Source organism: Sturnira hondurensis, unplaced genomic scaffold (genome assembly GCF_014824575.4).
Source record: "Sturnira hondurensis isolate 20B ecotype Veracruz unplaced genomic scaffold, ASM1482457v3 Scaffold0007578, whole genome shotgun sequence".
NCBI classification, from domain to species: domain Eukaryota; kingdom Metazoa; phylum Chordata; class Mammalia; order Chiroptera; family Phyllostomidae; genus Sturnira; species Sturnira hondurensis.
The window spans coordinates 2,428,004-2,452,985 of NW_028080209.1; the positions used below are offsets into that span (position 1 = coordinate 2,428,004).

At 41.5% G+C, this 24,982-nt stretch overlaps 1 protein-coding gene across 2 annotated transcripts in view; it reads left to right on the plus strand.

Annotated features, from left to right (window-relative positions):
* Positions 1–24,982, plus strand: part of BLTP3A (bridge-like lipid transfer protein family member 3A) — a 78,925-nt gene that overhangs the window by 23,935 nt on the left and 30,008 nt on the right. Inside the window, exons 2-8 of one of the 2 annotated variants that reach the window (XM_037052806.1) lie at positions 5,494–5,656; positions 5,743–5,781; positions 6,706–6,797; positions 15,927–16,116; positions 16,431–16,571; positions 16,990–17,160; positions 17,853–18,066. In XM_037052806.1, coding sequence (XP_036908701.1) covers positions 5,494–5,656; positions 5,743–5,781; positions 6,706–6,797; positions 15,927–16,116; positions 16,431–16,571; positions 16,990–17,160; positions 17,853–18,066 — 1,010 coding nt within the window. Of the gene's footprint in view, positions 1–5,493; positions 5,657–5,742; positions 5,782–6,705; positions 6,798–15,926; positions 16,117–16,430; positions 16,572–16,989; positions 17,161–17,852; positions 18,067–24,982 lie in introns of those variants that run through there. The other variant, XM_037052807.1, reaches the window with a different exon arrangement.

Sequence of the window (24,982 nt, forward strand, 5' to 3'; positions counted from 1 at the left end):
TCCTTGTCCTCTGTTCTCTTGTGACCATTAGTACCAGAAAGACAAGTGATGAAAATCTATTCCTGGAGCCAGAGTGGGATAAAATATTTAGGGTTTCTGGGGAGCATTAATTCAGTTTTAATCTTATTTAGATTTTAATTTCTAGATACCCAGGTCAAAAGGATAGAAATAAGCATATTGGGAATGGAAGATGCAACATTGAGATAGATAGATCTGAGGGGTTGTCTCTTAAAGAAAACCTGCACTGGCTGGTGTGGTTCAATGGATTGAGTGCTGGCCTACGATCTGAAGGGCCACTGGTTCGATTCCCAGTCAGGGCACATGCCTGGGTTGCAGGTCAGGTCCTCAGTGGGGAACATGCGAGAGGCAAGCACACATTGATGTCTCTCTCTCTCTCTTTCTCCTTCCCTTCCCCTCTCTCTAAAAATAAATAAGTAAAGTCTTTTTTAAAAAGATAAAAGAAAACTCAAGTCCTCAGATAATAACCAAAGCCTCCTAAATCTTTTGAAATTTTGACATACAGTATTACATTTCAGTTGTACAATATAATGATATGACATTTGCATACACGTTGAAATGATTACCTAAATCTTTTTTTAAAAAGAGAATCATTTAAGCCTATCCTAAAGGGAAAGGGTAGTAGAATCCAGAAATAACAATGATTGAGATTTATTTATTGAGCCCTTAATAAATTCCATGTATTTAATGTGTGAGAGTTAGCTCTTTCAATCCCAGCAGCCCTGGGGGGTTGGTTGAACCGTTGGCCTGCACTCCCAGTATTAATAAGTGAGAGAACCAGGTTTTGAGTCCAAGTCTAACTCTGAAGACTGTGCTCTTAACCACCAAGCCATAATGATGGAAGTTGAAAACTTTGTTCTTGAAGAATGAATTTTTGCATCTTTTTTCCATCTGCAGACTCTGGCTTTCTCTTCCTTGAAGTATTTTAGTTGGTTGACTGAAACCTCAAACTATTCTCAAACTTTAAAGAACAGAAGAAATCACCTTGAGTTTGTTAAAAATGTGGATTCCTTACCCACCTCCCCAGTGTGAGTCACTATATCTGGAGTGTGTTAAAATAAACATACTAAAGTGATTCTACCCATGTGATCAGAGGCACATAGTTTGAGATGCATTTCCCTGAATACTAACAAGGTTAAGATGAAATGTAACACAATCTCATACGGTTTAATTCAAGGCTTCAAAAGTGACATTTATTTTATATGCAGCTGTAAATAGAGTTAGATTTTTATATAGAGTACAATGTACAAATTAGATCTGTGGTAACTATGAACAATCGTTCTGAGAATGTCAGTGCTAACAAGCAGTGTAACTTATTCTTGACTGTTTATGTTTCATTTTATTTGAAGCATGTTCCTCTTTTTTCAGAGAAATATATTGGGTTGGCCAAAAAGTGTGTTTGGGATTTCCTGTAAGATGGCTGTAGTAGCACTTAGTCGTCTTAGTCAACATACTCAAAATATCCAAATCAATAAAGTTATTGGTGAAAATGAAAAATGTGTCTTATTTTATGAAAAAACTAAATGAACTTTTTGGCCAATCCAATACTTGAAAAAGTCTCTATCACTTTATTTTCCTAAAAACGCCCTTTTATCATGAGGACAAGTAACTTACGTTAGCGATTCTCAGCCTTTCTCCCCACTCCTGCGTATTAGAGGGACCCTTACTCCTGTCTCCGCTGGTCGCCGTTCCTGCCGTGCGCCAGCTGTGGTAGGAAGATGGGATCTTATTAGAATCTGTGGGGAGGACAGGAGGATACATACAGTCTTTACAAACTAATTTTACATCTTTAAATATCCTTATCTTTAAGAGAAATACTTCTAAAGGATGCCCGCCCCAGTTTCTGAGCTGCTGTGGCTTTCCTGAACTCTTAACGATGGAGGAAGGGTTGCTGGGAGGAAATAATAATTGTAATATCCTATTTAAATGCACAAGGGGCTTGAGAAAGAAAGCCTTTCTGTACTTAGTGATTGCAAATAATGTTGAGTTCCATTTTCTGCCTTCCTTGCCTTCCCTCAGGACTGTGTTTCCCCCAAATTCCTCAGGGCATTCACTTATCTTCCTTTTCTTTCAGTTGTTCTTTCATGTAATGGAAGTATTATTTAAGTTCTTTTTCTGTTTTACAGTTCTGCTTCCTTGCAGTCATTTCTTGCAGGAAAAGAGGAATTCTTTTCCTCTGTGGTTTCCAGACAATAGGAGCCATTAGAGAAAGCTTGTCTTTTTGTTTCAGAGAATAAAATTGGTTCGTACTTAGTAAATGTTGATTTAAATTTCTTTTTATTAATTTTTCTTTTTTTTCCATTGTATTTTTTTTCCATTACCACTTATCCACCTTATACCCTGCCACCCCCACAATCACCACATTGTTTCCATGTCTATGAAAAGTATGTGTAAGGGTCTGGAGTTTAATTTTACTGTATTTAGAAGCTAATAATTAGCCTGCTACAGTTCATGCATGTGTTACAAGACTCTTGGATGAGAGACAAGGGACTTAATTACTTACGGCCCAGTAAGCAGCCTAAGCATATGTTTGCAGTTAGTTTCCTCCCCAACCCCCAAGTCCCATGGGAGTGTCTTGAATGAGCCGAGATAGACGGCCGCACATGTGTTGCAGAAATGGCACGTTGAGGGAATCCATTGGGGAATGGATTGTTTTTGGTAAGCAATAAGCAAGCCTCCTCTTTTCCTGGAGGGGGACGTTACTTCATCCCTCAAAGCTGCTCTTTGCAGCACAGTCCTGAGAAGTGGGCTGGGTGAGGAGGGGTGGGGGTCATGCATTTTTAGCACCAGCAAGACAGTGGCCAACTTGAGAGACCCGTGGCAGAGTAGTTTTCCCAGTAGTAAGTACAATAGGTAACTGACTGAAATCTTAGAAAGATTCATTATAAAATAGTTGCCATGTAAAAAGGTAAAAAGAGTAATATGATGAACAGCCACATAGTCACCTCCCAACTTGAGAAATAAGTGTTATCCATACAGTTGAAACTTCCTGTGGAAACTCCCTCTTCCCACATGTAAGCCCTTCCCTGAATTTGTTACCATGCCAGTGCATTCCTATGTATTCCTTATTATCATACAGTATTGTTTTGTATGTTTATAAACCTCTAAAAATGTTTTACTATCTTTAAAAAATTGTTAAAGAACTTTGTACATAGTACCATGTTAGGCATTATCAAAAAAAATTAAAGCTTTTATATGTCATGATCTTATGGTTCAAGGAAAACCAAAAACACTAAAAACACAGCTTAGTAAAAAGAAAGGACATGTGTAAAAAGTAAAAGTTGATAAACAATATATAATTCCAAAGTCAACTATTAGCATCTAATATATATAAGGGCTAAGTATAGTTGTGGATGGAGGGCAAAATGCAATTAACTAGTGTGTGGAAAATAATGATGCTAAGAAGTAAAAAAAAATTACAGGAATGAAATTCATTGAGACAGTTTGCCTCACAGGAGAGGGTTATGCTATGAGAAACTGGCCTTAAATTGATCAGCTGACGGAGATGAGAGAAGGGAGCTAGGAGTAGTTAGATAGCAGTGCATTTAGCTAAGAGATACACAGGCTGAGCATTCTGTGAGGTAACCATTTCGATTAGGAGGGGCAGCAAAGCCTGCACTCACTTCAAAGTGCTGAACATCTAATTGCTCAGGAGTGGTTACACATGGGAGAATTGGAGAATATCCTAAGATCCTAATTGTTTAGTGTGCATTGCAGCAGTTGGGGAGAGAAAGCCTCAGTGAGAAAGGATGTTTTGAGTCTCAGGGCCTTGATTGGCAGATTGTGATGAGGGTGCTCCAGGAAAGGGAGTGGGTGGCCTAGCACATGAGCAAAGACGAGACAGTGAGCGTGGAGTAGTGAGAAGACTGGCCTGTGTGAATTGTTTATGTCCAGGCCACCTGACTAGAGTTTCCCATGGTCTAGGTTTACTGATTGCACACTTACAGTGCAGTTCAGCAGTTTTCGTCTGTCTTGTGTTTCCTGAAGATTAACAACTGGACCCAGTGGCATGATGAGATTCAGGTTCAGTCCCTTTAGCAAGACTGTAGGTGGTGGTTGTATGTTCTTTTATCACATCAAAGGTATGTGTAAGGGCCTGGGGTTCATTTTACCCTACCTAACAGCTAATAATTAGTGTCTTACTCTTTCATATTTTAAGTAGAGCTCCCTCTTATGTTTTTTTAAGTAGTGTTAAAAATACACCTGCTTGTTTTCTGAAATGTCCTGGTCTGTCCTGCCCCTACCCCCCGCCCCCATTTTTAGTTGGACTCTTCATTTTCTGTTACCCCATCTTACTCCATTTGGATTCCTCTCCCAGCATTTTCTTCTTAGTGCTAGGCCCCTGTCCTGGGAAGGAGCCTTTGTTAGTTTATATGAGTTTATAGGGCTAGGCTGTTCTAGCTCCTTTGGGCCTCACTGAGGACCTCTTGCGGTAGATAGAACCCCACCAATTTCAATTGCTATCTCAGATTGGTCATGTGGTTTTTCATTTAGCTCTTGGTTGTGTTGGGATTCTTCTGTTCTGTGGCCCATCAGATGTGTTATCATTTCCCTCTGTGTTGATCTGCACAGCTGCTTACAGCACTCATGTCTTAGGGCTGTTGATGTTTTTCCCCCTCTTGCTTGTATATGGGGGGTTATAAGGATGCTTTATTTTCTAGTTTTAAAGATTTTATTTATTTATCTTTAGAGGGGAAGGGAAGGAGAGAGGGAGAGAAATATCAATGTATGGTTGCTTCTGCGTCCCCTTACTGGGAACTGGCCTGCAACCCAGGCATGTGCCCTGACTGGGAATCGAACCACGATCCTTTGGTTCACAGGTCCACGCTCAATCCACTGAGCTACACCAGCCAGGGCTTATTTTCTAGTTTTAAATGTTATCCATGGGTTTTTCATGTTGCTATCTACTTGCTCTGTTTTTATGTAGGCATTGAGAAATATCAAAAAGCTGTGTTGCCACTGCTACAGCCATTTCCCCAGAATCTTCATTGTAGGTTCTTGAGTAAAAAGATGGCACATGGGGAGGAAGAAGAGGGTACATGGGGAATAAATGGTGATAGAAGAAGACTTGACTTGGGGTGGTGAACACACAATACAATATACGGATGATGTATCATAGAATCATACACCTGAAACCCATATAATTTTATTAACCAATGCCAACCCAATAAATTCAATAAAAAAGAACTAGTAATACCTATTTTGGAATAAGTATGTCTATGATTTATATAAATAACTGTGATTTTATCTATATATCTATATATATCTCCATTGTAAAAAGAAAGAGAAGAAAGATGACACAATCATGAGTAGAATAATAGGTCTCACCCAACACTTTACATAGTGTAGAGGCAGTGGTCCTTAGGTGTTTGTTATTAATGTTCTCTTTTCCCTAAATTCAGAAGTGTTATTGGCTGTATGCCTGTTTAGCAGGTTCCCATGGAAATAATAGCTTCTTATCATTACTCTTTTCAGGTTTACTAAGAATCTTTCCCCAGACAAAATCAATTTGAGCACCCTGAAAGGGGAGGGTCAGCTGACCAACCTAGAACTAGATGAAGAGGTTCTACAAAATGTGCTGGAACTGCCTACCTGGTTAGCCATCACTCGGGTCTACTGCAACAGGGCCTCCATCCGGGTGAGAATGGGGGTCAGAGTGCTGTTGCTCTCTTTGGTCAGCAGGCCTGCCTTCCACAGTCCTGAGTCTTTGCTTTTCTCTTTCAGATCCAGTGGACAAAGTTGAAGACGCACCCAATTTGCTTGGTAAAGGCTTGTCTTGATTGCAAATAATCAAATGGGGATTGTTGGGGTAGGGTTTTAAGGGATCTGAGAGAAGATGTAGAGGGGTCCTGATAAGCTGTCCCTTTTAGGGAGCTTTCGGTGCTTTGTCCATCCTGTGAGCTTCTCTCTGAGACAGAGAAACTGTTGTCTGGACTCACTCTGTAACTGCTGGGCAGTGTAGGGATGAGCGTTGAGACGCGAGAGCCAGGAGTCCTGAGGGCTTTTTTTTTTAAGGTTTTACTTTTTTATTTTTAGAGAGAGGGGAATGGAGGGGGAGAAAGAGAGGAAGAGAAGTATTGATTGGTTGCCTCTTGCACATGCCCTAACCGGGGACCAGGCCTGCAACCAGGCATGTACCTTGACCTCGAATTAGACTGGCGACATTTTGCTTTGTGGGATGACACTCAACCAACTGAGCTATGCTGGTCAGGGCCTGAGTTGGTTTTGTTTTGTTGTTTTTCACAGCAAGTTTTGCTGCCCAGGTACTACCTTTAGATTTCCTTATTTTTCCTTAGAATTCTAACAAAGGAAAAATTAGAAGTTTAGTTCATGTTGACTATTAGGTGATTATCAAATGACAGCTCTTAAATAACTGATTGATGCGTATCTTTATCCCAAATACTGGAGTGCCGAGAGGAATGGTAATATCTCTGTAACTGGGATTTACGTTTCAGTTGTCTGCTGGGAGCCAATCCCATACTTGTTCTGCTGCTAATGGAAATGAAAGGGGGAAGATGAGACCTCTCTTTGTATTTCAGTTTGACCATTCATTCAACAGATACTAACTGTCTTCCCACTGTGAACACAGCACTCAGCTAGGCACTGGAGCACAGGGACGAACAAGACACAGCCTGTGCTATGTGGGTTTTGGTGCAGATGCTTAGCTCTTTGTGACTTTTATTTCAGTGTCTGGATAAGGTGGAGGTGGAGATGAAGACATGTGAGGAGCCTCGGCCTCCCAATGGACAGTCTCCCATTGCCCTCGCTTCAGGACAGAGGTTAGTTGGAAAGGTTAACTGGTCCAGATCACCTTTAAGTTAAAAAATAAAAACTTTATTATAGAAAATTTCAAACATATGCTTAAGTAGAGAGAACGGGATAATGAACCCCCATGCACCTAAGATCTCACTTCGAAAGTTATTAACATTTGGTCATTTTTTTCACCTTTCTCCTGCCATTTTGTGCAGTGTGTGTGTGTTTGTGCTGTAGCACTTGAAAGCAAATCCCAGGCACCATCTAAGTCCACCCATGAATACTTCTGTGTCATGTATCTTTAACAGATGAGGACTGAGAAGAAAAAAGAACCCATAATACCATTATCACAATGAATAGAATTAACAGGAATTCCTTACTATTATCTATATTTCGTATTCAGTTTTTCTGAATTGTCTCTAAAATATTTTTTATAATACAGTGTGGATCAAAGAACTATGTACATTATATTTGGATGATAAGAATTTTAAAACCTTTAAATTTTAAACACCGACCCCACCCCACTTTTTAATATATCATTTATTTATTTATTTTTAGTAACTTAATATTATAATTATTTGATTATTTTTTATAAAGATCCCAGATTATTAGTGTCATTTAACACATTTCTAATGTAGTCTGGTAGTTGGTTTTAAAGGCTTGATTTGATTTAATTTTTTTAAAGAATATTTCAGCGCCCTCTGAGTGTTGCCCCGGGGTTGGGAAGAATGCTATAGGACACCATATTCAACTAAAGGCACCTCAGCCCTCCCTAGAGACCCTATGCACTTGGCTTTGGGAGGCCATGTTTTCCTGCCCGTTCGTTCAGTCAGCAGTTTTTCTTGAGCTGCTATGCCGAGTGCTGGGGACACAGCTGTGAGAAAAACAGATCCTGGCCTTGTGGCACTCACCACGCAGCGAGAGAGACGGACGATGAGTGAATCCCTAAAGGTGTTGCAGGACCTGGATCTCCTGTGTCTGATGGATGAGTTGGCTGTGGTGACCAGCAAAGAAAAACACTCCAAGCATTTCTTCATGAGCCATAGGATCCAGCCCAGTGCCCTTGGCCTAGCGTTTCTAGAGTTCAAAATTTCTAGAGTCTGTCTCTTTCTCCCACTCTCTGAAAATAAATTAATTAATTAAAAAGAAAAAGGCTCTGGCTGCATAGCTCAGTGGATTGAGCATGGGCCTGCGAACCAAAGGATCTCAGTTCGATTCCCAGTCAGGGCACATGCCTGGGTTGCAGGCCAGTTCCCAGCAGGGGACACATGAGAGGCAGCCATACATTGATATTTCTCTCCCTCTCTCCTTCCCTTCCCCTCTAAAGATAGATAAATAAAATCTTTAAAAAAATAAGAAAAAGAAAAAGAATTTTCTTTCACCAGCTATTTGAGTACCCAGAAATATAGTTTTTACCGGTATGTCAGGATAAATGCTGGATTTTTTACCTTTATCAAATATAAAAATCCTGTATACCGAAAACTAACACAATGTTATATATAAAATATATACAACTAGAAAAACAATTATGAGTTGACAGCTTAATCTCTAAAGAGATTTTGGGGAGGTGGGGAGAGGAAGGAAGAGGTGTACTTTTGAATTCATGGGTTTTGGGTTTTTTTACAGCTTTATTATGGTGTATTGGGCATTAAATAGACCGCACATATATAAAGTATACAATTTGATAAGGTTTGGCATATGCATATACCCACGAAACCATCAACACAATCCACGATAATGAACATCCCTGTCACACCACACACAGTGACCTTTTCCTTTGTATCCTCTCCCTCCCCTTTCCCACCTCCTTCCTTTCCCCAAACCTTGCCTTCTATCACTATAGATTAGTTTGCATTTTTATAACTATATAAATGAAATCACATAATATATACACTGTTTTTTTTGGTCTGGCTTCTTTTATTCAGCATAGTTATTTTGAGAATCATCCATGTCATTGAGTGTATCAATAGTTTATTCCTGTTATTCTTGAGTAATAATATTCCATTGTGTGGATATACCATAGCGTGTTTTCCATTCACTTGTTGATGGACATTTTCAAAAAAAATTTTTTATACGCTGTTTTTTAAAAAATAATTTATTTATTTATTTATGTTTAGAGGGGAAGGGAAGGAAAGAAGGAGAGAAATATCAATGTATGGTTGCCTCTCGTGAGTCCCCTGCTGGAAACTGGCCTCCAACCCAGGCATGTGCCCTACCTGGGAATCGAACCGCGATCATGTGGTTCGCAGGCCCACTCTCAATCCACTGAGCTACACCAGCCAGGGCAGGATTTAACTTTTTTAGAAACTGTCATGGTTTTCCAGAGTGGTTTACTATTTTACATTCCTGTTACATGTTACATTTTTTAAGTGTATTTTATTGATTATGCCATTACAGTTGTCCCATTCCCCCCCTTCACTCCCCTCCACCCTGCACACCCCTCCCCCACCATTCCCCCCTTTAGTTTATGTCTACGTGTCTCAAGTTCTTTAGATTCTGTATCCCCCATAGTATTCCTGCCCTCCCCCTGTCTATTTTCTACCTACTGTCTATGCTACTTATTCTCTGTACCTTCTCCCCCCTTCTCCTCCTCCCACTCCCCTGTTGCTAATCCTCCATGTGATCTCCATTTCTATGGTTCCGCTCCTGATCTAGCTGTCCTCTTAGTTTACTTTTGTTTTAGGTGTGGTTGTTAATAACTGTGAGTTTGCTGTCCTTTCACTGTTCATATTTTTCATCTTCTTTTTCTTATATAAGTCCCTTTAGCATTTCATATAATAAGGGCTTGGTGATGATGAACTCCTTGAACTTGACCTTATCTGAGAAGCACTTTATCTGCCCTTCCATTCTAAATGAAAGTTTTGCTGGATAAAGCAATCTTGGCTGTAGGTCTTTGGATTTCATGACTTGGAATATTTGTTTCCAGCCCCTTCTTGCCTGTAAGGTCTCTTTTGAGAAATCTGCTGACGGTCTGATGGGTACTCCTTTGTAGGTGACTGTCCCCTTATCTCTTGCTGCTTCCAGGATTCTCTCCTTCATTTTAATCTTGGCTAATGTAATGATGATGTGCCTTGGTGTGTTCCTTCTTGGGTCCAACTTCTTTGGGACTCTCTGAGCTTCCTGGATTTCCTGGAAGTCTATTTCCTTTGCCAGACTGGGGAAGTTCTCCTTTATTATTTGTTCCAGTAAGTTTTCCACTCATGGCTGTTCCTCTCTCCTTCTTGTACCCCTGTAATTCGGATGTTGGAACGTTTAAAGATATCCTGGAGGTTCCTAAGCCTCTCCTCATTTTTTTTTTGAAATCTTGTTTCTTCCTTCTTTTCTGTTTGGTTGTTTCCTTCTTCCTTCTGGTCCATTCCCTTGAATTGAGTCCCAGTTTCCTTTCCATGAGTATTGGTTTCCTGTGCATTTCCCTTCATTTCAATCAGTTTAGCCTTCATATGTTCCTCTAATTTGTGGCTAAAATCAACCAATTCTGTAAGCATCCTGATTACCAGTGTTTTGAACTCTGCATCTGACAGGTTGGCTATTTCTTGGTCATTTAGAATTATAGGCTCTGGGGCTTTGAGCTGTTCTTGAATCATAATGTTTGGTCAGTTCGCACCTGTTACGTATGAGGCGCAGAGCCCTAGGTGTTCACCAGGGTGAGGCAACTCAGTGGCTGGGTTGTGACACTGTATGTGGGGGTGGGGTCAGAGAGGGAAAAAATGGCACTTTGCTTCGCTGTGCTCTCTGTCAGATTTCTGTCCCCTCTTCGGCTTCCCACAACCAAATTGGGCCCTCTGGTGCTGGTTCCCGGGTATGTGGGCCCATGTACTTTCCAGGACCCTGTGGGTCTCTCCAACAAACTCTCTGTGAGCCTGGGAGCCTCGCCCGGCCCTTCGACCCAGAGAAAGTCTTTCCAGTTGATGCTTTCAGGCTCTAAGTCCCATCACTGGGTCCCTAGCCTGAGTGGTCTGTCACACTGTTTGCTCCTTTGCTTGGTTTATCTGTGCGCAAATGTGTGACTGCAGTCAGCCAGCCGCCCTGCACCCTCACTGGGTCTGCGCGTCGCCACCCTATGGCTGGGATCCACCAACCGCCTCCACCTCTGCTCCTGGGTCAGACCAAAAGGTCTTTCCCGCCTGATCGGGCTGTGCTGCTGACTCCACCCCTCTTACTGGTCTGGCTGAGTGGTTCGTTGTTGTTGGACTTACATACAGTTCAATTTTCACTGTTTTGGCTGCGTTTTTGTTACTAAAACTTTGCTGTCTTTATATTTAGTTGTGGGAGGGGGCACAGTGTTTCCACCTATGCCTCCATCTTGGCCAGAAGTCCCCATTTTTTTAATAAAAGATTTTATTTATTTATCTTTAGAAAGGGGAAAGGGAGGGAAAAAGAGAAGGAGAAAAACATCAGTGTGTGGTTGCCTTTCATGCGCCCCCCACTGGTGGGACCTGGCCCACAACCCAGGCATGTTCCCTAGAATGGGAATGGAACTGGTGACCCTTTGGTTCTCAGGGCATTGCTCGGTCCACTGAGGCACACCAGCCAGGGCTACATTTTACATATTTTTACATGCTTTCTCATTTACATTTTTATATCCTACATTTACATTTACTTTTTAAATATATTTGCTGTATGTCATGCTTTTACAGTCATTATTCTTTTTGCTGTTCTTATGTCCCTATCATTGGCCAGTGAGAACTTTTCAAAATCACCACCTATGTCCTTTGGACAAGAGCTCAGTAATTTTCCTGCTTTTAAACAGTGCAAGATGTTTCAGGCTTCTCTATACATCCTTACCTGGGACCTGGAGTCAGATATTTCTCCAAGAGACTCTGATTCCTTTTACTAAGAAATGTTGTTTAGAGACTACAGTCTGGGGGAAATGGTATTCCTTGAGTTGCTATTACCTTGAAGCCTTTTTAGCATTCAGTTCTAGGAAAAAGGTATTTTCAAGAAAAGGAAAAATAAAGCATGACACTATTCTGATTATTTGTTTTCTTTTGAGAGTTACAATATTTTATTTATTTAATACATAGTGTTTACATATTATTTTTATTTTTATTTTAAATAATTTTAAATTACAAGTTGACACACATTACTATATTAGTTTCAGATGCACACGCAGTGGTTAGATATTACACACTTGCTCCGTGATCATCCTGATCAACCTTGCACCCATCCACACCACACATAGTTATCAGAATAGTATTGACTATATTCCCTGTGCTGTACTTTACATCGCCATGACTGTTCTGTGCCATCCAATTTGCACTTATTAATCCATTCACCTTTTTTGCCCATCTCTCCAAAACTCCCCCATCTGGCAATTGTCAAAATGTTCTCTATATCTATGACTTTTTGTTCTGCTTATTCATTTTTTTCAGACTCAGCTGTTGATAGCTGTGTATTTATTGCCATTTTATTGTCCATATTTATATTTATTTTTTCTTTTTAGAGAAGACCCTTTAACTTTTCATATAATACTAGTTTGGTGATGATAAACTCCTTTAGCTTTTTCATATCTGGGAAGCTCTTTATCTACTCTTTGATTCTAAATGATAACTTTGCTGGGTAGAGTAATCTTGGTTGTAGGTCCTTTTCATAACTTTGAATGTTTCTTGCCAGACCCTTCTGGTCTGCGAAGGTTCTGTTGAGAAATCAGCTGACATTCTATGGGAGCTCCCTTATAGGTGACTCTGCTTTTCCCTTACTGCTTTTAAGGTTCTCTCTGTATCTTTAACCTTTGGCATTTTAATTATGATGTGTCTTGGGGTGGGCCTCTTTTGAGTTCATCTTGTTCGGGAATTTCTGAGCTTTCTGGGCTCATGTGTCTATTTCCTTCACCAAGTTAGAGAAGTTTTCTGTCATTATTTTTTCAAATATATTTTTTCGGCCTGGCTGGTGTAGCTCAGTGGATTGAGCGCGGGCCTGCTAACCACACGATCACAGTTCGATTCCCAGTCAGGGCACATGCCTGGGTTGCAGGCCAATTCCTAGCAGGGAACTCACGAGAGGCAACCATACATTGATATTTCTCTCCTTCTCTCCTTCCCTTCCTCTCTAAATGTAAATAAATAAAATCTTTACCAAAAAAAACAAATAAATTTTTTCAATTTTTTGCTCTCTCTCTTCTCCTTCCGGCACCCTCATGATATGAACATTGGTGTGCTTGAGGTTGTCCCAGAGGCTCCTTATACCATCCTCATTTTTTTATCTTTTTTTCTTTTTGCTGTTCTGATTGGGTGGGGTTTTTTTGCTTCCTTATATTCCAAATCACTGATTTGATTCTTGACTTCATCTCCTCTACTGTTGATTCCCTGTAAATTATTCTTAATTTCAGTTAGTACGTCCTTCATTTCTGACCAGTCCTTTTTCATGTTGTTGAGTTTTTCACTAAGTTCATTGAATATTCTTATAATCAGTGTTTTAAACTCTGCATCTAGTAGATTCCTTGACTCCATTTTTTTTTTAGTTATTTTTTCTGGAGTTTTGTTCTGTTCTTTTATTTGGGCCATGTTTCTTTGTCTCCTCATTTTGGCTGCCTCCGGTGTTTGTTTCTAAGTATTAGGTGAAGCTGTTATGTCTCCTGGGTTTGGTAGAGTGACCTAATGTAGTAGATGTCCTATAGGGTCCAGTGGCACAGTGTTCCTGATCACCCCAAGCTGGGCACTCTAGGTGCACCCCCTCCTCTCCCCATGGGCTGTGTATACTTTCTTGTTGTGGTTGAGCTTTGATTGCTGTTGGCAGGTCAGTGGGAGGGATTTACCCTCAGGCCAGTTGGCTGCAATGACTGACTGTGACCACCGACAACCATGGAAGATCACGGTAGGCAGGGGCCTACCCCACAGAGTAGGACTTCCTTAGTGGGGCTCATGTGCCCTCTGAGTCCGCCCCTTGAGTATGTCCCTCGTGAAGGTGGTTGAGTGGTGGTGCTTCAGCATGGTGTGAAGCAGTCTATTGGGTGTGCTGGCTCGGGGCCTCCTGGGAGGTACAGGCCAAGGTCATTCACAACCTGTGTTCTGACAGGGGCCACGTGGCATAAGTTACCAAGTGATCTGCAGATGGCCGCTACTTGTGCTGGGCTCGGAGATGTCCAAGCAAGGCCAAGCTTTGAACCAAGGATGGCTTTGCTAGTGCTGGGCCTGGAGCCGTTTAGTGAAAGGTATGGGGCATGCTGAGGGCGGATGCTGCTTGTTTAAGAGATTTTATAGGAAAATCTGAAGCATGAGCCAAGACTGGCCATTTGTATGGAAAAGCCACTAGAAACAGCTTGGGTGGGCTTGAAGATTGGGTGAGGCAGAGCCTCAGGGCATCCCCAGGGTGGATGTGAGTCAGGTTGATGTAGTATCAGATATGATACCTGCCTGCCAGCTCTGAGGGGGAAGTCTCAGAAAAGAAACGGGCACAGAAAAGTGACAGTGTTCTCTGCCAGCAGTTCTGCCTGGTCGAAAGCTGTCCTCTGGCTCTCACCCTGATGTCAGACACTTCAGTTTCTCCCCTCGTGCCTCTGGTGTCTTTCAAGCTGGGGCCCCAGTGCTGGAGCTCAGAGGAACTGACTCTGAGTGAGTCCATGCGTGGGCCCTTTAAGAGAAACTGCCTGGGAATCTAGCAATTTTTGTCTTCCACAGTCTTAATCCCCACTGATTTTTACAGCCAGAAGTTATAGGGACTTATCTTCCTGGCACTTGAACTGTGGGTCTGGGGGCCCTGGTGTGGTAGTGGGATCTGTCACTGACATATCCCTCCTTATTTTTATCCACTACACATGGGTGTTGGACCAGCCCATTCCGGGCCTCTGCCCCTCCTACCTGTCTCAATGTGGTTTCTTCTTTAATTCTGTAGTTGTAGGACTTCATTCAGCTCAGTTTTTGATGGTTCTGAATAATGGTTTTTCTGTAGTTTAGTTGTAGTTTTGATGTGGTTGTGGGTTTCTTCCCGGAATTTTTTCAATAAATATGTACAGTACTGTAAATGTGTTTTCTCTTCCATATGCTTTTTTAAATAACATTTTGTTTTCTCTAGCTTACTTACTTTAAGAATATGGTATAAATATATAAACTGTGTGTTAATCAACTGTTTATGTTACTGGTTAGGCTTCTCGTCAACATCAGGCTTTTAGTGTTCCAATAGTTAAGATTTAGGAAGAGTCAAAAGTTATATGTGAGGTTTTGTGGATTGTTGATGGTGTAGGGAGTTAGTGCCCCTAGCCCCTGCGTTGTTAAAGAGGCAGTTGGGTGTGTTTGTTTGTTTTAGTTTCTAATTTTCTGACCTTTTCATCTCATAATAAGAACTGATTTCACCTACATGTCAAGAATGTCTTTGTTTTGCATATCCAGAAATAATCTAAGGTGGCCGTCATTCCTCAGCTTGCCATTTCTGGCCTCTCACGATGGAAACACAGCTGTGGTCTTTGGGATATGTTTGCTAGGGTAAAGGTGGGACTACTCTTGATGAGATTTTACAGTATTAACCTCTTGCCCACCTAGTGTGTTTCTTTCCTCTCCCCCAAATCTTTGTAGAGTATGCTCTGACTTGTAAGATTTTATACAAACCTAGTGTTGTTTCCTTTCTGTAGTTAAAGTTCCCCTTACAGAAAATACTCAAATGTTTATTTCAGTTAATTTGTGGACTGTAAATTTTTTTTCCAATTTAATCTTTGAAAGAAGAGGGAGATTGTTTCCGGGTAAACTCTTTTTTCTTTTAATTCATTATTTTAAAAAATTCCATTAAAAGTCATGACTGGTGCGGCTCAGTTGCTTGAGTATCATCCCTCAAGGTGAAAGGTCACCAGTTTGATTCCTAGCCAGGCACATGCTTGGACTGCAGGTGTGGTCCCCGGTTGGGGCTCAGAGGCGATCAATGTTTCTGCCTAACACTGATGTTTCTCTCCCTCCCTTTCTCCTTCCCTTCCCCTTTCTCTAGAATAAATTAATAAATACAAATCTTTTAAAATCTTACCAAAAAGAGTACTGTATCATAAAATTTTACTAGAAATTTAAAAAATACCAGAAAGTAGAAATGTAAGGAGAGAAATAAAGGAAAAAATTATGTATAGTTTTGATATCCAAAGGTGGGAACTGTTAATAGTCTTGTCTGATGTCTTCCAGTATAAAGAGTGTGTGTGGTTGCACTTGATTCTGAACGCTGGTCTGCCTCATTTGTTGCAGTGAGTATGGCTTTGCTGAGAAGGTGGTGGAGGGGATGTTCATCATCGTCAATTCCATCACTATCAAGATTCACTCCAAGGCCTTCCACGCTTCTTTTGAACTGTGGCAGCTCCAGGGCTATAGTGTCAACCCCAGCTGGCAGCAGAGTGACCTCCGCCTCACCCGCATCACCGACCCTCACCGAGGAGAGGTGACGCCCTGGCATTTCAAGAGGAGAGAATGGGGGTGTTTAAAGTAGGACTAAATCTTGAAGGATAGTATTCCTGTGTCGGGGATTTCCTCAAACGATCCCCTCTTCCTGGGAACGTAGGAACTTCACTTCCCTGTCCAGTGTTACTGCTCTATCCTCCCTCGGTTACAGATCTATCATCCACTGCCTTGTATTGGTAAAGTCCCAGCTGAGAATGGTGGAAGTCTCTGCCTTGCCAGTCTGTTCCCCTTGGATTGCCCACCTTTTGCTTAATTTTATCCTCAGAAATAAGGGATTTTACTCTTTTCTTCTAGGTTTTAACGTTTAAGGAAATAACCTGGCAAACACTTCGGATTGAGGCAGATGCAACTGACAGTGGTGATCAGGACCTGGTTACCACCCCACTGAGGCTCATTACCAACCAGGGCAGGATCCAGATAGCTCTGAAGAGAAGAGTGAGTGTGTTCTCTGTCCTTGAAAAACTTCCAATTCCCGTTCTCCTGAATAGCTTGGGAGTTGGTGCACTCTCTTTTCTTGATGTTATCGGCATCTGGAATGGCAGTTGGAAAAGCAGGGTCTGCGCTTCAGTGTTGCAAAGTACCCAGTTATAAGAGAACATTTCCATCTCCCTGCTATCTTAATTTTGGAAACCACCGTCTCTACCCATAGTAGGGACACTGACATAGGTACCTGGCAGTTGTCTTCTGCTGCTTTAGTATAAGTTTTAAGAAATTGATTCTCCAAAGTGCTTGATACTTTACTTTCATGTCCTGGGGATTGAAAAGCCATCTCTGAAATTGATTCGGTGGTACTTACTCTAAGGAGTTGGAATGGTGCGAGATGTTGAATCTGTGTTCTGTGTGGCCCCTTCAGACCAAAGATTGCAATGTGGTAGCCTCCAAGCTGATGTTCCTATTGGACGACCTGCTCTGGGTGCTGACTGACTCACAGCTCAAGGCTATGATGAAGTATGCAGAGTCACTGAGTGAGGCCATGGAGAAGTCAGCCCAGCAGAGGAAGAGCCTGGCCCCTGAACCTGTGCAGGTTAGAGGCAAAACAGATACCCTTGGTGGAGCTGGGGAAATGGTCAGCCAGACCTAATTTATACCAACATAGGAGGAGTTTGGACTTTTTTGGCTTATTGGAGGGAGTTGGTATTTCCTTCTGGATGTGTAAGCACAGGCTTTGCTTTGGCCTCTGATTCATTCATTTATTCTGTTCATTGGGTGCCTCTGGTGTGTTAGGTATACAGTGCTAGCCACTGGAGAGGAAAAGAGGAATAAACATCTCGTTCCTGTCCTTGGAGCTCTCCTGTTTTGTAATGTGGACCGTCAACAAGCTATTATAATATGATGTGAAAAGTGCTTTAACAGAAATAAACACTGTGCTATGAGGGCACAGCGACAAGGCATCTGACCACCTGGGCCGAAAGGGCATTTAGGAACGAGTTCCTGAGGAAGTGTTTTAGCATCTGTCAGCTCAGTCTGGGGGGGTAAGAGCTTGGAGAGCAGCTCAGCCCTCAGAACAGTACTCTGATAGTTACTAGACTAAGTATAATTAGGTTTTTTGGCATTTGGGTAATTTAGGTGGGACAGACCTGAGTTGCCAGGTGAGAGTTACAAGAGGAAGGGGATCTTGCTGAATTGTACATTTCTTCAGGCTGGACTAAAGCTTAAAAAAGCCTGCAGAGGAGTCTCAGGGCGTGGACGTCTTGTTTTTCTTTCCGTCACTTGTAGACCACCCCACCTGCTCCCAGTGCCCAGCAGTCCTGGGCCCAGGCATTTGGTGGCAGCCAGGGCAGTGGCGGCAGCAGCAGCAGCAGCAGCAGCAGCAGCACCAACCGCCTCAGCCAGTACTTTGAGAAATTTGATGTGAAAGAGTCCTCCTACCATCTGCTCATCTCCCGCCTGGACCTGCACATTTGTGATGATAGCCAGTCCCGAGAGCCAGGTACTTCGGGAGGCCTGAACCTGGACAAAACTTGGGGAGGAAGGCTCTTTTCCAGAGACGGTGGAGTCCTTCGGTTGGTGCTCCTTAATCACATGCGTTCCCGGAGCCTCAGCTGTCCTGTGGTCCCTTTTCCTGCCAGTGGAAGCAATGCCCTTCAGCCTTTAGGGTGCAACGGAACCACCTGTAACGCTTGATAAAATACACATGCTGGGGCTCTCCCCAGACCCTGCTTCAGTCAGAATCTTCTGGGATACAGCCCCAGCATTGCATACTTTATTCTTTCTCCAAAAGCCCTTGGACAATGCTAACCACTGATGTAAATGTTAAGAAAGGAAATTCAACTAGGAAACCTCAGAATTTTCAGATTTTTAAAAAAATCCTTACCTAAGGATATGTTCATTGGTTTTAGAGGGAGAGAAAGGTGGGGGAGGAGAGGGAGAGAGAGAGAAACGTCAATGTGAGAGAGAAACATCGATTGGTTGTCATCTGTATGGGCCCTGACGGGATTGAATCCGCAACCTAAATATGTGCCCTGACCAGGAATTAAACCTGCGGTCCTTTGGTGTACTGGATGACACTCTATCAACTGTGCCACCTGGCCAGAGCAAAATTTTCAGAATTTTAAATAAATTTAAACAATAATTATGTGTAAATGTGCTCTTCCCGAGCTCAGAGATTATGCTATGTTCTTGTCCTGCTTTTATGTTCATTAGAGCAATTGGTATTACACATACACATTTATTCAGAACAAAAAAGTAATTGATTCATTTCTTTCCTTCATGAGCCTCAGGTAAATCACTTTAGCTGCTTGCTTAACCTCTTTGGGTTTCCTGATTTGTGAACTTGGGTTAAATTACATCTTCTTTACCTCCCAGATTGTTGTCAGGCTCAAATGAGATATTTATCGAATTTCGAGTACCTTAATTATACGCAAATATTAAATATCATTCTTTTAAAAAATATATATTTTATTGATTATGCTATCACAGTTGTCCCATTTTCCCCCCTTTATTCCCCATTCACCCTGCACACCCCTCCCACCCACATTCCCCGTCTTTAGTTCATGTCCATGGGTCATACATACAAGTTCTTTGGCTTCTACATTTTCTATACTATTCTTACCCTCCCCCTGTCTATTTCCTACCTACCGTCTGTGCTACTTATTCTCTGTACCCTTTCCCTCTCTCACCCTCCGACTCCCCCACTGATAACCCTGCATGTGATCTTCATTTCTGTTGTTCTGTTCCTGTTCCCGTTGCTTGCTTAGTTTGTTTTTGTTTTTGTTTTTTAGGTTCAGTTGTTAATAGCTGTGAGGCTCTTGTCATTTTACTTTTCATATTTTTATCTTCTTCTTCTTAGATAAGTCCCTTTAACATTTCATATAATAAGGGCTTGGTGATGATGAACTCCTTGAACTTGACCTTATCTGAGAAGCTCTTTATCTGCCCTTCCATTCTAAATGAAAGCTTTGCTGGATAGAATAATCTTGGATGTAGGTTCTTGCCTATCATGACTTGTAATACTTCCTTCCAGCCCCTTCTTGCCTGTAAGGTCTCTTTTGAGAAACCCGGTGACAGTCTGATGGGCACTCCTTTGTAGGCGACTGTCCCCTTATCTCTTGCTGCTTCTAGGATTCTCTCCTTCATTTTAATCCTGGCTAATGTAATGATGATGTGCCTTGGTGTGTTCCTTCTTGGGTCCAACTTCTTTGGGACTCTCTGAGCTTCCTGGATTTCCTGGAAGTCTATTTCCTTTGCCAGATTGGGGAAGTTCTCCTTTATTATTTGTTCAAATAAGTTTTCCACTGGTTGCTCTTCCTCTTCCCCTTCTCGTACCCCTATAATTCTGATGTTAGCATGTTTAAAGATGTCCTGGAGGTTCCTAAGACTCTCATTTTTTTTGAATTCTTGTTTCTTCATTCAGTTCTGGTTGAATGTTTCTTTCTTCCTTCCGCTTCAAACTTGATATGGGTTCTGGTTTCCTTCCTGACACTGTTGGTTCCCTGTGGATTTCTCTTTAATTCACATAATGTAACCTTCATTGCTGCCTGGGTCTTTTTATGCTGTTGGAGTACCCAGTGAGTTCCTGGAGCATCCTGATCACCAGTGCTTTGAACTGTGCATGTGATAGGTTGGCAATCTCTTCTTCGCATAGTTGTATTTTTTCTGGAGCTTTGAACTGTTCTTTCATTTGGGTCATTTTCTTTTTTTGTCTATAAACGCCTGTTATGTAGTAAGCAACAGAGCCTTAGGTGTTCACCAGGGCTTGGCAAGTCGCCGATTGTGATGCTGTATGTGGGGCAGGGGCCCACAGGGAACAATGATGCTCACTCTACTGTCTGCTGGTTTTCAGTCACTTCCCTCTCTACCTGCAAGCAAATTGGGCCCTTCTGGTGCTGATTCCCCAGGTGGATGGGTTTGTGTATGTTCTAGGACCCTGTTGGTCTCTCTAAAGAACTCTCCTGTGAGGGTGGGAATTTCTCCTGCCACCTGAACCCCTGCAGGAGTTTTCAGTCAGAGATTTTGAGGCTTTATTTCTCTGCATTGGAACCCTGGGTTGTGCAGTCTGTCTCGCTCCCCAGTTGTTCCTCTGGGTTTATCTGTACATGAATGTGGGACTGTCCAGTCTGCAAGCTACCTCCTTGCCTGGTTCACCACACCTTGCCCACCCCTGTCCTCCAGCCACTGCCTTTCTGAGAGTCCTCTCTGTCCCAGCTGCCCATCTCCAGCCCCCAGCCCCCCTACTGGTCCGGATGAATGTTTCTTCTTCAACTCCTTGGTTGTTGGACTTCCGTACAGTTCGATTTTCTGTCCGTTATGGTCATTTTTTGTTTTTAAATTTGTTGTTGTCCTTCTTTTGATTGTGCAAGGAGGCACAGTATGCATGCCTATGCCTGGCCAGAAGTCTCTTAAGTATTATTCTGATGACTTTTTCTTTAGTACTCTCTATGTTCTTCCACTGTACTACCCTTTGCTACCAGTTCTTAGTTTTACATGCTCTCATAAGGTAGATTTATCTCTTGCTGTCTTTTCTCTGAAGGTTGTGTTTGCCTTTTAATGAGACCTAGACTAACTTTTTGTGGGGGAGCTTACCTTTTCTCTTCTTCCCAAGGCACCAGGCAGCATTGCCTCTCTTGTTTGGCTATTCCTTGGTCTTGAGGTGACTTCAGATCCCCTCTACTCCCACTCAGAAGGCTGAAAGTCACAGTGACAGCATAAGGATTGCTTTTGCCACCATAGGGAATAAATTGCTCACTGGTTTGCCACCCATTCGTTTTGGAAGTTCTGTGTTAAAACAATTATTTTATTGGGTGGCTATTTCTTCCAAGTGTTGCTAAAAGGGCTTTGGTTTCTGTTGCTATTTTATTTTCAATCCTTTCAGAAGTCTTCATTTAGAGTACATCGTTGAGAGTTTCATCCTCTTGCTTGATGAGGGGACGTAGAGCGCTGTCCTCTCCAGGTGGCAGAGCTCTTTAACCCACACTGTGATGGGGTGACTGTAGGCTTCCGTGCAGCCCCACTTATTTATTAACTAAATTACTCTACTTGGTGGGATTTATGGAAGTTTTAGATGGGGGATAACGCACAGCCTACTCTGCCCAGGGGTGGTACATGATGCTAAAGGAGCAGGAGGAGGAAGAGTCCTTGTGACTTGACCCTTCTCTTTGGATTTAGGGAGAAAGGAGAAGGGAGAACTAGGTGGTGCAAAAAAGGCTTTCAGACTCTCCTGAGCTGTTCTGTCCACACCCTGTCGGACACTGGGAACACGGGCTGCGCCGAGTTGAGATGCGCTGCGAGTGTAATGTGCACCCGGGACTTTGGAAAGGCAGCACAGAAGTACAGGGTAGAGTATCTTGATTTATAAAATGTGTGTTATTTAAATCATTTCACTTTTTAAAAAACTTCTTTCTCACGTGGCTACTAGAAAACTTAGACTTGTGGCTCACATTCTATTTCTGTCAGATGGTATCGCTTTATCACTGTCCAATATGGTAGCCACTAGCCACATGTGGTTATTTAAATCAAAATTAAGCAAAATTAAATGAGTTCCACCTTTGCACCAGCCACAATTCAAGTACTCAGTATAATCTATAGAGCGCAGAAGATGGCTGTCACCACTGGAAGTTCTTTTGTACAGTGATGCTAGAGAGACTCCTTGAAGGCTCCATTTACCTTCTTTTTCTTTTGTTTTTTTTTCAAGATTTTATTTTTATTTATATTTAGAGAGGGAGAGGAAGGGAAGGAGAGAAACATCAATGTGTGGTTGCCTCTTGTGTGCCCCCAAGTGGGGACTTGGCCTGCAACCCAGGCATGTGCCCTGACTGAGAATTGAACTGGCGACACTTTGATTCCCAGCCTGTGCTCAATCCACTGAGCTACACCACCCACGGCCATTTACCTTCTTTTTCATTAAGAGACACTATAGCCTGGATGTTGGGGCCCCAGACTAACACACTCATGTAGCCCTTGATATTAGAGATGAAATTATTGGAAACCGGGTAGGTCACTGGGGACAGCTTAGCTTGAGTTAGGGCAGCACTGTCTCTTAAAATCAAACTGGATCTTGGACATGGGTCTTGGCTGTGATTTTTTTTCATTTGATACCAAAAGCAAAGGCCACAAAAGCAAACATAAACAAATAGGACTATATCAAACTAAAAAGTTTCTGCACACCAAAGGAAACCATGAACATAGTGAAAAAGCAACCTACCAAATGAGAGAAAATATTTGTAAATCATATATCTGATAAGGGGTAATACCCAAAACATAATATAACTCAATGGCAAAAAACCCAAACAATCCAATTAAAAAGGGCAGAGGATCTGAATAGATATTTTTCCAAAGAAGACATACAGATGGCAAGTGGGTACATGAAAAGGTGTTCAACATCACTACTTATCAGGGAAATGCAAATCAAAGCCACATTAAGATATCACCTCACATCTGTTATAATGGCTATTATCAAAAAGACAAGAATTAAGTATTGATGAGGATGTGGAGAAAAACCCCTTGTGCACAGTTGGTGGGAATGTAAATTGGTGCGGCCACCATGGAAAACAGTATGGAGGTTCCTCAGAAAATTAAAAATAGAACTACTATATGACCCAACAATCCCACTTCTGAGTGTTTAGCCAAAGGAAATGAATGAAAATACCCAAAAAGATATCTTCACTCCCATGTTTATTGCAGTATTATTTACAATAGCCAAGGTACAGAAGCAGCCTAAATGTCCACTGATGGATGAGTCTATAAAGAAAATTGATAAAGCAACCTAAAAATCTGTTGATCAATGAATGGATAAAGGCATACACACATATGCAAATACATATGTACAATGAAATATTACTCAACCATAAAAAATAAGGAAATTCTGCCATTTGTGAGAACATGGATGGACCTTAAGGGCATTGTGCTAAATAAAACAAGTCAGAAAAAGACATATAGTGTATGATCTCATTTAAATGTGGAATATAAAAAGCAACCAAAAATATTGAACTCATAGATAATAGCACAGATTGGTGGTTTCCAGAAGGAAGGGACAAAATGTATGAATGAAGTCAAAGGGTGCAAACCTGTTATAAAGTAAATAGGTCATGGAGATAGAATGTACAGCATGGTGACTACAGTGAATAATACAGTATTGCTTATTTGAAAGTTGCTAAGAGTAGATCTTAAAGTTCTTATAACAAGAAAAAATTTTGTAACTATGGTGATGGGTGTTGACTTACTGTGGTGATCATTTTGCAATATGTACACATTGAATCGTTATGTTACATTGTACAACTGAGATCAGTGTAATGTTATATGTCAGTTACATCTCAATAAAAGAAATAATACTGGAGCATCTCACACTTCAGAGGCTTCAGAGAAGAGGTTGGTGGTTGAAAGTCTCCTGACTCTTTTTAACGGTTTCTCCTCAGGATAAGGCTTGTGAGCCCAAAACTTTGTCTCTTAAATCTAGGCCATCTTTTTCCACCAGCTCATTGCAGAATTGTAATTAGCCATTTATGCCCATTATCATTTATGTCTCGTATATAATTATGTATTTACAGTTAAGTGTGTTGGTGATTGGTAACTATATTTGATTTCGATTCAAGATCATGTTTTTATATGCTCAGTCTGTGTAGTTTGTTGTTCTTTTAGCTCCAAGTAACTTCAACAGAGAGGGCACGGCTGTGAAACCCTCTCATTCTAGTAGCCTAACTCATGCATCTTAATTGGGATATTTCTTCCAAGCGGGTGCAGATTGACTCTTTTCTTTTGAATAGCTGTGTTGAACTATAATTCACATACTGTATCGTTCACCCATTTAGAATATGCAACTCATTGTTTAGTGTGTTTATGGGGTTGTGCAATTGTCACTATAATCCACTTTTGAAGAATTTTTGTCCCCCCTAAAGGAAACCCTATATCCATTAGCTGTCACTCTCATGTCACAGCCGTAAGCACATACCAAACTACTTTCTGTCTTGATATTTGCCTACTCTGGACATAGAACATTGGTTTTTTTGGTGGGTGGTGAAAAGAATCTTATATAGTAACAATGGTTTGTGGTCCTCCAAAGCTTAACCCTGTCTGGCAAGATTTTATTCCTTAATATTTAATTTCTGTCATTGGGTTTGCTTGGATATCACATGAGTAGCATCGATGCTGAATTCATGAAAGGTACACAAGTATATGGGAGATCAGTACTGCAAACTGTGGTGAATAGATGGCTGTGAGTAGAAGAATTTCTTTCAATTGATTGTTGATCTTAAAGCGTAAGTTGAGAGACGGCCTGCACATACCGTTGGCTGTCACTGGCTGCCTTGTCAGTGTTGTTTATGTTTGCTCTTCAGTACTTTGTGATTTGAGCTTTGAGGACTAAATAAAATAGCTTATATTTTATTATTTAATTCTACAAATATTATTTAGCC